The sequence below is a fragment of the Chelmon rostratus genome, chromosome 10 (assembly GCF_017976325.1).
Source record: "Chelmon rostratus isolate fCheRos1 chromosome 10, fCheRos1.pri, whole genome shotgun sequence".
Lineage (NCBI taxonomy): Eukaryota > Metazoa > Chordata > Actinopteri > Chaetodontiformes > Chaetodontidae > Chelmon > Chelmon rostratus.
The window spans coordinates 7679616-7691828 of NC_055667.1; the positions used below are offsets into that span (position 1 = coordinate 7679616).

At 42.8% G+C, this 12213-nt stretch overlaps 1 protein-coding gene across 1 annotated transcript; it reads right to left on the reverse strand.

The window, feature by feature from the left end:
- Positions 1–681: 681 nt before the first annotated feature.
- On the reverse strand, positions 682–11297 carry LOC121613405 (protein-glutamine gamma-glutamyltransferase 2-like). The gene is made up of 13 exons (XM_041946786.1): positions 11259–11297; positions 9744–9975; positions 9375–9611; positions 9157–9275; positions 8746–8874; positions 8372–8549; positions 7029–7164; positions 6655–6758; positions 6285–6524; positions 4253–4465; positions 3859–4019; positions 2140–2279; positions 682–838 (listed from the first exon to the last, which is right to left on the reverse strand). Exons 1-13 carry the CDS (start codon positions 11295–11297, stop codon positions 682–684), a joined length of 2085 nt encoding a protein of 694 aa, XP_041802720.1.
- Between the last annotated feature and the right edge of the window lie 916 nt (positions 11298–12213).

A 12213-nucleotide genomic window follows, 5' to 3' on the forward strand; every position in this document is an offset into this window, starting at 1 on the left:
TTTGAAAATATAGAAGATATTTGTATATGTAGCCTTTGGACTGGCTTTTGATCGTTGAATATATACTAATATATACTGTGATCTTAACTATTATCATCTTAAGTCAGGCTTGGAGGTGTGCACTTATCCAGCCGGTTGTAGCCACATCTGTGGGCGGGACTTCAGTGACACACACCTGAGCCTGCTTGATTCCTCTGTACCTGTCAAAGTGCCCATTTTGGGCTCAAAACATACTTTTCCTAATGAAATAAAAAGAAAAAACTTAAGTGAATAGATGGCATTGTATTCTCTACATAAAGATTTTTTGTATGTAATTTGTCTTAAATTATAACTGCCCCCCTGGTGTAAATATCAGACATTAAATTCATATACTTCATGTTTTTTTTTTGTATGTGTAGGCTTGTGTTAAATATGTAAAAAAGGTTATAATCATGTTTGGTATAATACTGAAATATTGTATGATGAAATCCATTATTCAGCAGGGATTACTAAATCTGTGCACTTTACTGAAACACACAATAAGACATCTTTGCTCGAGATGTGGACATAAAAAAAAAATCTAAATCCAATCCAGTAAGAATAAAAATGAGCACTTCCTGCTTGTCTCAGCGCAAAGACATTCATGTGTGCTGTAGGTTACTTCCAGCTGCTGAAGCTTTAGGGAGGACGGACTCGTCAGTGTCATCCAGTTACGACAGAGACTTTGTGGAAAGTCCTGGAAACGATGCCGGGGCTGCTGCTGTGTGAGAACGTGGCCATCAGCAGTTTAGTGCCAGGCGAGGTGGCCATGATGGACACCGTCTTCTCTATTTTGTCCCCTGGCTGCATGAGAACCAGTCTGGTAGAAAGAAAGGAGAAATTTAGTCTTTCCAAAATCCAGCTCTGACAAAGATGCACACAGCAGCCCTGAAAAAGTCTGGAGATCCATTGTTTTGTACAACAGTCAGTAATGGCGTTAGACGATGAACAACAGGGGCAATTAGCAAGATATTTGATGTTCCACAGCAAATTTGTGAGATTTTTCTGGCTCCCGGACCTCCCGTTTTGCCCTTTCTCAAGCCAAAAAAGCAACTGCCAAAGCAGCTTCATTGTTCAAGTATTTAGCATGTGATGTGTCACCTCTCGACTAGATGTTTCTGCTGAATCTCTCCTCTAATTAGCTAACTCATTCCTCTCTGTGATGAAGCTTTTGCGTCACTATCCGTGTCAATAAAAAGCCACCGCGGCTCCAGAGCACTGAAATAAGAGGGAAATAGAACCAAACAAGGAAAAGATGGATTTTAAACTTTTTAAACTTTCATTGACAAAGTTTGTCCAGTTCAAGCTGTGAAGGAGGTAGAGACAACGGGAGCCAAATAACCCAATATGCAATATAGAAACTTACATACACTGAAAAATATAGCGATGCTAAGTTTCAATAAAGAGCGCTTTGCATTCTTCGACCATGAGGTGATACGGACACAAAATGCATGTCAACCTTCCTTAGGCTTAATAAGGAGTTGTTTTTGGTCCATAAACTCTGAGCCTCACTGCTGAGACTGATCAACGCAGACAAACCTGGCAACCCAGAGAAAATAGAATGTGTATGGAAAGTTAGAGATTCAACCTGCAGAACAACACATGAATCTGAACTGTGCTGTCACCTACATTTCTATTTCATCTTTTTTCTCAAATGGTTTTACATGACATTGAATTTTTAAGCTATTGTCACCTTTGTTTCAGCAGTTTTTCATGCTATTATATTGAAGGAGGAGAGGAAAAGAAGAGGGGTCTTTGCATGAACACACGAGTAAATTTATCCCCTGGGGTTGACGGGCGCTTGCTCTACCCACTGAGCAACTCGACCACAATGTAGCGACATTATGTCCCAGCCGCTGCACCAACATAGCTGACAGCATTCCCAGACTGCATTCCTCAGGCACTTAAACCAACAGCCATCTTTTCTTCCCAGCTCAGACAAGGAAGATGTGTGTGACACCTAGGAATGTGACCGTGGGACTGGGAGTGTTGCTTCTTTTTTTTTTTTTCTTTTAACAACACCTCTGGTATCTTAAGGAGCCGCGCAGGCAGCAACCAGAAAGACCACTTGCGAGTGATGATTTACTGCGTGTCTTCAAGTCCAGCTGCAAGCAGACTTGCCTGGCCTCGTGTTTGCCCTGCAACAAGCCGGATCCCTCGATGGTCAGCACAGCTCCACTCAGGGCTTTGGTCAAAGTGTTGATGAAGGACACCCGGGCTGTGTGCTCCTTCTTCATCTGGACGCCGTTCCCTCCTTCAATCTGCGGAAAAGTTACAGGATGAGACACTGGTAATACTGGTCGTCTGGTTGTGCCATGTCCACAAACAAGCTGTCCAGTGTCTTCCACCTGGAATTTGCTTCAATATAAAATGTCACTAAAACAAAAATCAAATTTTTTTTTTTTCAGTTATTGCTGTTTTGAACATGCTTTCTTTTTATTTTCTGTCTGTTTCTATTTGTTATGTGTTTTCATTGGAAGTTTATATTGTTTACCTTTTCATATATAGAGAATTATTTCATGATCCAGCTTGTTTTTCCTTTTTTTTGATGCTGTATGATTTGAAATTGTTTGTTATTATTGTTGCTGGTTTTGCGTGGACCCCAGGAAGACTAGTGGAGACTTAGGGGAAGCTAACGGGGATCTAAATTTAGGATAAAGGACATGCTTTTTGATGAGCCCATGCCCTTTGCATTAACATCAGTACCATGACAATTACAGTGCACTGCAGCACCCAGTGCTGCAAATTGCTCTTTAGAATCCAGAATTGTTGAACACTGATATCAAAAAAGTTGTGACACACCTTTATACAATCATGTGTTCACAAAGTGGTGAACCTCGCTCCATCCTCGCTTGTGAACGACTGAGCCTTTCCAGGATGCTCCTTTCATACCCAATCATGATACTATCACCTGTTACCAATCAACCTGTTTACCTGTGGAATGATCCAAACAGGTGTTTTTGGAGCGTTCCACAACTTTCTCAGTCTTTTGTTGCTCCTGTCCAAACTTGTTTGAAACATGTTGCTGCATCAAATTCAGAATAAGCTATATGGCAACACACAGCGAAGCCATCAAATACAATCCCATGGATTTGGCTTTTTTCAACACTGATTTCCATGAAAATGCAGCAAAACCATGATAGACAAGGTCACTGTCTTCTGATAATGCATTATAATTGACAAAGACTTAAGATTACGATCTTAAGATCCATGGACTCAAATTATTTTACCACATTCTATGGAAAGAAAAGTTTTGGTTAGCAGTCGCTCTAGATTTTCTTTCATATTAATTAATAATAGTTTCTAATTGTGCATTATGGTAGTACAAATAAATAATATCCTCAAGTCAGTTCAGTATGATCCAGGTGTGCTATTGGCTGAGCAGTAGAGATCAACATATGGTGAATTTGCATGTTCTGGATAGTTAGAAGTGTCAGTACACGTCATTTACAACGGTGGCTTCTTAGACTATAACACTGTGTGACAGGGGAATTAAACTGACTGAGCCCTGTTGTATATGGCAAATTCTGTGCATCTAATATGATGTAATCAGCAATCATGAAATGTTTTAATGAGTGTGAAACCGAAGGATTTATAGCTCCGACCTAATGTTGCATAGACGCACACTGAGAGATCAATGCTGAATACCTCTCTACGATATGAGTTTCTGTCTTTGCTCATCATTAAAATCATAACTTTGTCTTGTCATGTACAACTGACACTCATGAAAGAGATCAAAGCGAGCAAAGATGAAGACGGAAAAGAAAAGACGACAACATTGTAGAATTTATTTGTAGCACTCTGCGAGCTGATGAGCGAGGACGCTGGATGCTGTCCTACCTGTATGGTAATCGGTGGAGCGCTCATGCTGATCTCCTGTGCAGCCAGGACTCTCTCCTTGGTCATCACGTCCTTGATCACCACTGCCACGTTCACGATGTCATCACCTGCCAGGACAGACTCATACTCAGAGGGAAGGATGGTGTGGTGGAGCTTCAAAACTGCAGAGAACGTAAAGGATGAGGACAAATGAGAAACAAAGCAAGTTAAATAGAAGTTTCAAATAATTCTTAGCGTTCGTTTTAAAGTTCTGTGGATGTTTCATTTATCAAATAATAATACAATTGTGTCCAAGCCAACAGAGGAAATTATACTAAAAATGAAATATTATTGAATAAGATCATGCAACAATAGTTCTAACAATAGTGAATCATAAATGTGCTGGGCTCCTCACCTCCACCTGGCTGAATGTGCACTTTTCTGCGTGTTTTCCAGAAGCTCTCCTGCGGGTTGCTGTTGTATTCCTTCAGCTGAGCGTTCAGGTGTGCCATCAGGACCCTGGGGCCGCTCGACGGGTTTGTGACCGTCACGGATATGACGATGCTGTCACCCAGTGATGGCACCTCATCTATGTTCAGGGACACCTCCAAACCAGGTGGCATTTTTCCTGGAGGTGAAGGGGAGGGACGTGAACATTGTTTCCTATCTGGTCACCACAACAACTTTGAAGCTTGTAATGTTTGACATCTAACCTCCCTGTAGAGACACATCACATTAAACACAAAGCATATCATTACAACACAAATATTATCAGGGCTACTTGTGCATATTTTCTGCACCCAATCATCCAGACTGACTGGAAAAGTTTTCACATTTTGGAAAGTCGTGGTATGTTTTGAATTGAAATGGCCTGAATACTAATAATGCAAAGCTTCGCCTACCAGTCTGCCAGAAGTCTGGGGTGATGCATGCAAAATGATGTTGATTCATAAATGTCAGAAATTTCATTATACTGCTCACTACAGAATGAAGTATTGAGGGTTTTTCATGTGAGAAAGAGTAAATGAATGGATCAGGGAATGATTTCAGATGCAGCATTATGTATATAATGTATATAGTCTAAAATGCTTTCATCAAAGTTCCCAATTCACACACACTAATATTACTACTGCTGAGCATATTACTATCTATTAGCATATATATTTTAGTACATATGGTGCCAGCCACCTCTGACTATAACAGTATTCCTACTTTTCAGTGGCAAACACGCCGTCGCATTGTGAAAATGAAGGCAAAATAGTGATTCAGTAAATGCACTGTGCCAGCGTGAGTACAATGGGAGCTTACCTGCCTCTCTCGACGATGAACTAGAGTCAGAAGCATTTTGTGTTGGAAGAGCAGCTGTAAAAGTGGGAGAGATTTAGTCATGAAAGAAGCAACGCTATCAAATGGGGAAAAGATCAACAGTTCATCAAGAAGATAAAAGGGTACCTTTCGGCAAGAGAAAAAATAAAGCAGCCAGGCCACATGCTGTGTGTGGCTTTGAAGACATAAAATAGAGCTTCATCTGAAATGCATGACTTATTTCTTGTCTCCTAAGTATTCAGAGCTGGTATGTGGATATTTAAGGAGGACTTTGAGGTTTCCAGAACTGCTGACAAGCTTCTCCAGGTTGAAAATTGGAAACAAAGGCCAACCAGGGAGTGGTGCATTTGTCCAATCAAGTCAAAGCTGTTGTCTGAGTGATGGCGAGAGCTGTCAATTATCTGCTGTGCAGCTAACATTGTACTTCATGTGAAGTGTGCCTGGAGGAAATGTATTCCTGTCCAAGCACAAACTGTGGGATGGCTTCAGGCCAACAGAAAACAGCAGCGATCATTTGAATCAGGATGTTTCCACATTAACCTCCGGTTTTTGTCTTCCCTGGCCTGCATGGTTTCTCCTTCCACTACCCTTCAACTTTCTGGCCAATTTACTTCCGCCTGTAGATTAGCGGAATAGTGTGAAGCCATTTGCAGGAACGTGTATCCCACATGCACGTGTGTGCACGAGATAAACAGAACAGGAACCAACTCATATAAAACCAGCTCCATAGCACTAGAGGGAAAAAAAGTCCACAGGGGACTGTTAAGGTGCCAATTAAATTTAAGGCACTGGTATGTGGATATGTACCGTATCCTTGCATGGGGGAAGGAGGAGGAATACTTTTTGTTAGACGGCTACCGCATGACATCATCCTGACGAGTTGTTCCTCTGAAAAAAAGGCAGGAAATAGAGAGAAAACTTTAGAACACATGTGGAGAACAAAGACAGAAAACCTCCTACTTCTGCTGAAATACTGTGCATGCATGCATTGCATTTGCATCACGCTGACTCTTCTCATTGCACAAACTGGCTGCTTTTTTAAGAAGATACCATTCACTGCACCTAATGTATTTTTAACTCAGTAGATCTCTCTCAGCCTCAGACAGGGGACCTCGTCTTACCAATCTTGCTCTTATAAGTCTGTGTCAGATTCTCCGGTTTGTCTGAGTCGATGCTCTTGGTGTAAATGAGCCGTCCCACCCACTCAGTGTCCACTGTCTTGCCCACCACCCGTCCGTTGCGCACAATCAGTCGTAGGACCTCAGCGTCAACAGCGGCATAGATGAACGCGAAGTCATAAGGGGTGCCGAGGCAGCGCTGCTGAATGGCGGCTACCGGGCAAGGGCCGCAGCAGTACGTCCCTGCAGAGAACGATGTGTTCAGCTTCGATCTCACGAGTTAGGTGGTCCAGATTTGTGTCCAAATTTGAGTTAAACATATTCTGAATAAATGGCAACACCATGTTGAAAGCCACTTCGATCAGGGACCCACCTGCACTCTTCTCCTGGGGGGTCGGGTCCACGACCTGCCAGCCATCAAACCCTGCACCGAGGTCTGGTCTCCTCATCCAACACTCCACCCACACATGGAAGTTCCTACAAGAGGACACACAGGCATGGGTGCGCAGACATATGCACATGTATAAAGCAGCAAACATAGCATTCAAGAGGAATAATATGCATGAGCACAGGCGATTCAGTAGATATATGACTTAGATGTTGATGTCAATCTGAATGTTAAGCCAGACAACAAAACAATTAATTGTAGTGAACCAATAGAGTGCTTCTTGAAAAATTCATACTAAATGTAAATGGCAAATCATCCCGATAGACAAGTAAAAGACCAACTGTGAAAGAGACACCAACCAAATGCTGTCTTTTGACAGGTTGAGCTTTTCCCCTGTGCTTGAGTAATATTCTGCAATTTTCATGTTGCCATCACTGTCATGGGCTGCATCAAAAACTGTCACCAGCCTGGAGGGAATCCCCAGCACTCTCATCACTGGAGGAAAAAAAAAAACATCAGTCTTAAACACCAGACAGACCAGGATTTAGAAATCATCTGTACTGATGAATTTAGGCCTGAAATGTTAAGCATGTTAAAAAAATAACTCAAATGAAGTAATGATGGTGATGATATTTTCACCCAAAATAGAAAGAAAAATTGATTGAAAAAACAGCAATTCAGCACTTTCATAAAGTTGGGGGACTTGACAGAGACATATTTTAAAAAGAATGGCCAAAATCGAGCAGCAGATGCTTATTTTCTGGGTGGTTTAGACTTTAGACAGCTCCTCCATTGCCACAAAAGACACCATACATTACATTATGTATTTAGAGTGCTCCTTTAAGGCATTTACAGATTTAGTAGCATTTTTGGTCATACAGTTATCTAAGGTTTCAACTTTTGACAAACAGTATTCCAAATGGGCTGAGCTAAACCCACTGAAACATTGGTACTTGCAGTGGTCTATAGTGCTGTTTTTACAGATTTGATTCCACTGATTAGTAGGCAATCCTTGCAAAAAGTCATTCCACAAGTTGCCCAATACAGATGGGTGATCAACTTAAGAAAAAAACAACCGCTTTAGTAAGGTGTTGGTCTACCACGAGCCTCCAGAACAGCTTTGGTGCTCTGATGGTTTACCGGATGGATGAACAGCATTCATGAAAAGATATACCCTCATTTGTGTCTTATAGGTGTTCAACTGGATTGAAATTTAGTGACTGTGAGTTTCAATGGGTTTAACTTATGTTAGGACCAGTGGCGTGCACAGACTTTTTGAAGGGCAGGGGCGGAAAGGAAAAAAAGGGCACAAATAGCGTGTCCTTGCCACTGAAGAGGGCACTTTAGCACGCGTTTTGGCTCCCAAGAGGGCACTTTAGCACACGTTTTGGAGTCCAAGAGGGCACTTTAAAGTGCGTTTTGGCTCCCAGGGGGCACTTAAGCGCGTGTTTTGGCTCCCAAGAGGGCACTTTAGCACGCGTTTTGGAGTCCAAGAGGGCACTTTAGCACGCGTGCACGCCACTGGTTAGGACCATTGTAAGAAACTAAACCTTTGATTACTAAGAATGCTACTGGACTCTACAGGCCAATTAAAATGAAATGAGATGTTGGGAAACTGCTCTGCATTGGAGTCAGCTCGACAACACTTAAATGTCATGATTTTGGCATGAATGTATTCTTGTGTCTCAGTTACTCAAAGCACCTGTGCAGAGGACAGATGCAAAGACCCAGCACTGCCCATAGCGCACGGGGCTGCAGTTAGTTGAGACCCAGCGGTGAAGGATGTCAGCGCTGCTGCTCCACTCTGTAGGCTTGACACCGTCTTTGTAGCTGCCCTGCCACCTCCCCTTCAAAACACCCAGGTCATCTTCACAGTTCACCTTGGACAGGAGGCGAGAAAACAGAGAATCGTTGCTGACCTTGCTTTCTTTCCTCACCATGAAACTGCAGAGAAAATTGCTTCCGGTCATGTCAATCATACTATTAGTGACAAATCTGGCATGAGACGGACTGCATGTGCATGTTTGTGCGTATTTATCACACGTGCACACAGTGTTTGTGAGTGCTGTCTCTCACCATAGCACAGGCCACCCTGCTGAGGTAGACAGGGTCTGCTCGTAGGACGTAGTCTTTGTTTTTGTCTCTGCGGTGCTGCGGGCTGACCTGGAGGAGCTGCAGACACGCCTCCAGGACCCCAGGCTCATACTGCACACAGGGAAACACAGATGTAGCTATACTGAAGTCTGACCCACAAATAAATGTTATGACCCCTCCCCTGCTGCCTGCACTAGACTAGGTTGTGTTGTCCTGCAGGAGAGGGGTAATGAAAGACCTGGCTGGAATGGAGAGAAACATGAAAACAACATTTCTAATGCATAATGAGCTGAGCTAAACAAACTGCTTGTTGGAAACATACATATTCCTAACATCCATACATCCACTACATGATCCATTCACGATAGCTGCATATAGCTGAGTGTCACACACCTGACCAAACGACCAGGGCTGCCCACTATTGTTCAGATGGGTGCCCATGTACACCAACCCATAATCATTCTTGATGTACTCTTGTATTTGGACATCCAACGGCATGTACACGGGATCCTCTGAAAAGCAACGGCAGTGGTGTGGAATGACTTCCAGGACAAGACAACAGCAAAAACATGTGGACAACATCAGAAAGGAGTGTTAGTGCGTTGACGCACCTTTCAGCCAAGGGTTGCAGAGCAGCACAAATGTTCCCACTGCATAGCTCGTTGTGTTCTGCGTGGCCTCTATGAGGACCTGGAGCTGGTACAGACCCACCGAGGACAGAACGGGGGAGCAGATGTGGACAGTAACGGACTTTGGCTGCCTGTCGCCTGGGTAGATTTTGGCTGACCAGCCTTGGGGATCAGACTGCTCATCAGAGAACTGGACTGGGATCCTCTTTGACATATTACCTGCATGATGAAAGTTTTGATGAAAGGGTTTGAGTCAGGGTGCTTTTTATTGCTAATGGACGTTTCGTCTGTAAGACTGCGTTACTTTTTCTTCGGAAATGACGCAGTCTTGACCGAATCCATGTTTTATACCTAGCCAAACCTTCAGGACCAGTCTCTCGGTGTAACGACTCCACGACCGGCTGCCAAACAGCAGAGTGACTTTGAACGGTTTCCCTCGTCGCACCACCAGGTGCTTTTTGCTGAGGCCCTGCGTCTCATGGGAAGTTTGGTTTTCATGAGCCTCAAAGTTGACTAGCCTCAGTCGGCAGTGGCCTTCGTCAGTGCCTGGAAAAACAAATGGTGTATAATGTTGATCTAAAGACTGTAGAGGAAACACTGTTCTCCTTCACAGGATACACTTTTGGAGATAAAGGTCAAAGTGTGTTAGATGAATCACAGGGTTGGTGGGTAACAGAAAAAAAAATACAAAACAATGCTTAGTCCAGGAAAAAAAAACAGTAGAAATGTTTTTCTACTCTGCTGAGTCGTTTCTTTTCACATTATCGTGCACATGTTGAAAATCTGCACCGCCTCGGTCACATACCTCTGCTACATTATCCTCACAATCTTCACACACTCTGCTCGGCAACCACAGCTGTCACACGTTCCTAACAGTGCAGTCGATGTGCATTTGTTAGCAGCTCAGCGACTAAAATGCTTAATGCCTTGCCATTCATTTGATGTAGGTTACAGGTTTCATTTGAAAGTAACCCAAAAGCATGCACACGCCTCTCTCTGGAGAAGAAGCATGGCGTAAAGAGTGAACTCACCACTGATGTTGTGTGCTCTCTGTTGCATGCCGTCCATTGTCTGACAGCAGGTGTTACAAGTGACAGAAGGAATGAGAAGCAGGCTCCACCTTCCTGCTGATGAACATCTCACTGTCCTCTTTTCTTTTTTCTATCTTCTGCTCACAGCAGTCGACAGTGGCGAACCAAGCCCCAGAAGCAGGAATTCATTAACAGTTTGAAACCGGCAGCATTAGCGACAAGTGCTGGTGTCTAAGCATACAGTGTACTGGGTTATTTAACACTGAAAGTCTCCCCAAGCGTAACATTTAGTTTATCTGACTCTATGTAAAGAAACTTTTAAAGGAGCAGGAGCTGAGGCAGATGAGGCTGCCCGATAAATCCAGCACAGCACTGAATGAATATTTGTTCTGACACTGTCAGGGGGTTGCTGATTCAACTCTCTCATGTCATTCATGAGGCTGTGGTAAGGTTTGTGGTGTTGGATGACTTCACATTGTAAAGTGTTGAAATTTTATACAAATAAGGTGGACAAAACATATGGCTGAATACCAACTAGTACAGTGAGCCTCGGGCCTGTGGGGTTTCTGGGGTCTGGTTCACTTTCACATTCTGTCTTATAGAATAAGAGGCTGTTTGATGAGACTTTCATCATGTTTGATCAGCCTTGTAACTGAACTCTTCACTGAAATTCGAGAGAGGATTGACTCTGTTAGCTGTCTATGAACTGCTGACTGGTTTTTCGAGCTGCTCCCGTCAGTGTGAAATTGTCTGTCGGCCTGACAGTTCAGCCCATCTGTCAGTGAGTGTGCAGCTTGTTGTGGGAAACTCTGTGAAACATGACTCTAAGGCTCACCTTAGAGAAAGCAAAGCCGCTGAACTGTAAATTTACCATGTAAACTTAGTGCGTTAACATGCAAACATTTGTTAATTAGCACTAAAAACACAGCCCAGCTGAGCCTGTGGGATTATGTCTCACTTAGTTTGTCAGCTGCCATAACTCATAGCATTCAAATTTTGATCTAATGATGGAGCAAGATGAAAAGTTAAGGTTAATACACTCGCAGTTCTGCTGGTTCTGGAGCCAGCTGACGTTGGGCGATACACCCTGGAAAGGTCACCATTCATCACAGGGCTGACACACAGAGACAAACATGCACATAGAGACAAATTCCCGCTCACATTCACACCTGCGAGCACTTTAGAGTCAACACGCATGCATGCACGCTGTCTGGTTTCCATCATGGACATAAATCCATCAGATTTATGACCCCTCAACCTAAGGAATACATAGAGCACATGCACGCAACGAAAAGCATGTTAGGTAAATGGAAAAAAGGAAAATCATTTAAATGTGATGCGTTTTCAGATTGTATTTCAAAGAACAGTTTTGCTTTCTTGATGAGAGTTTGAAGAGAAAATCAGTATCTCGGGTATCTGAGCTTAGAAAAGAGCCTGGAAACAGACCGATTAAACAAACCAGACACAACATATAATACAACATATTAATTGGGTGAACAGTGAAATACGATTAATTGATATATGGGTGCTTGTGCACAAATTGAGATACTATTCCTTTAAGACCTTAAATTACATAAGACAATTACATTTTTTAAGTACTTGAAGGTGATAATAACCAACAGCCAGGCTCCATGATATGCACAAAATCACAGAGTGGCCACAAAAATAGAAACACCTGTACAGTGTCAAGTAATCAAGCAACAACATTTTACTAATTTTTTACACCGAAAGACTCATCACTAAAGTCACATTTTAGAGACAACTGACAGTTGTCTGCTACATATCATGCA

What these genes read in the sequence shown, in the direction of transcription:
- LOC121613405 (XM_041946786.1), bottom strand. Translation starts at nt 11,297, where the DNA reads ATGGTAAATTTACAGTTCAGCGGCTTTGCTTTCTCTAAG. An exon ending in GCGGCTTTGCTTTCTCTAAG is followed by an intron (nt 9,976 to 11,258) that starts GTGAGCCTTAGA and finishes TTTCCTCTACAG; the next exon opens with TCTTTAGATCAACATTATAC. An exon ending in CTCCACCGATTACCATACAG is followed by an intron (nt 2,280 to 3,858) that starts GTAGGACAGCAT and finishes ACTTTTCCGCAG; the next exon opens with ATTGAAGGAGGGAACGGCGT.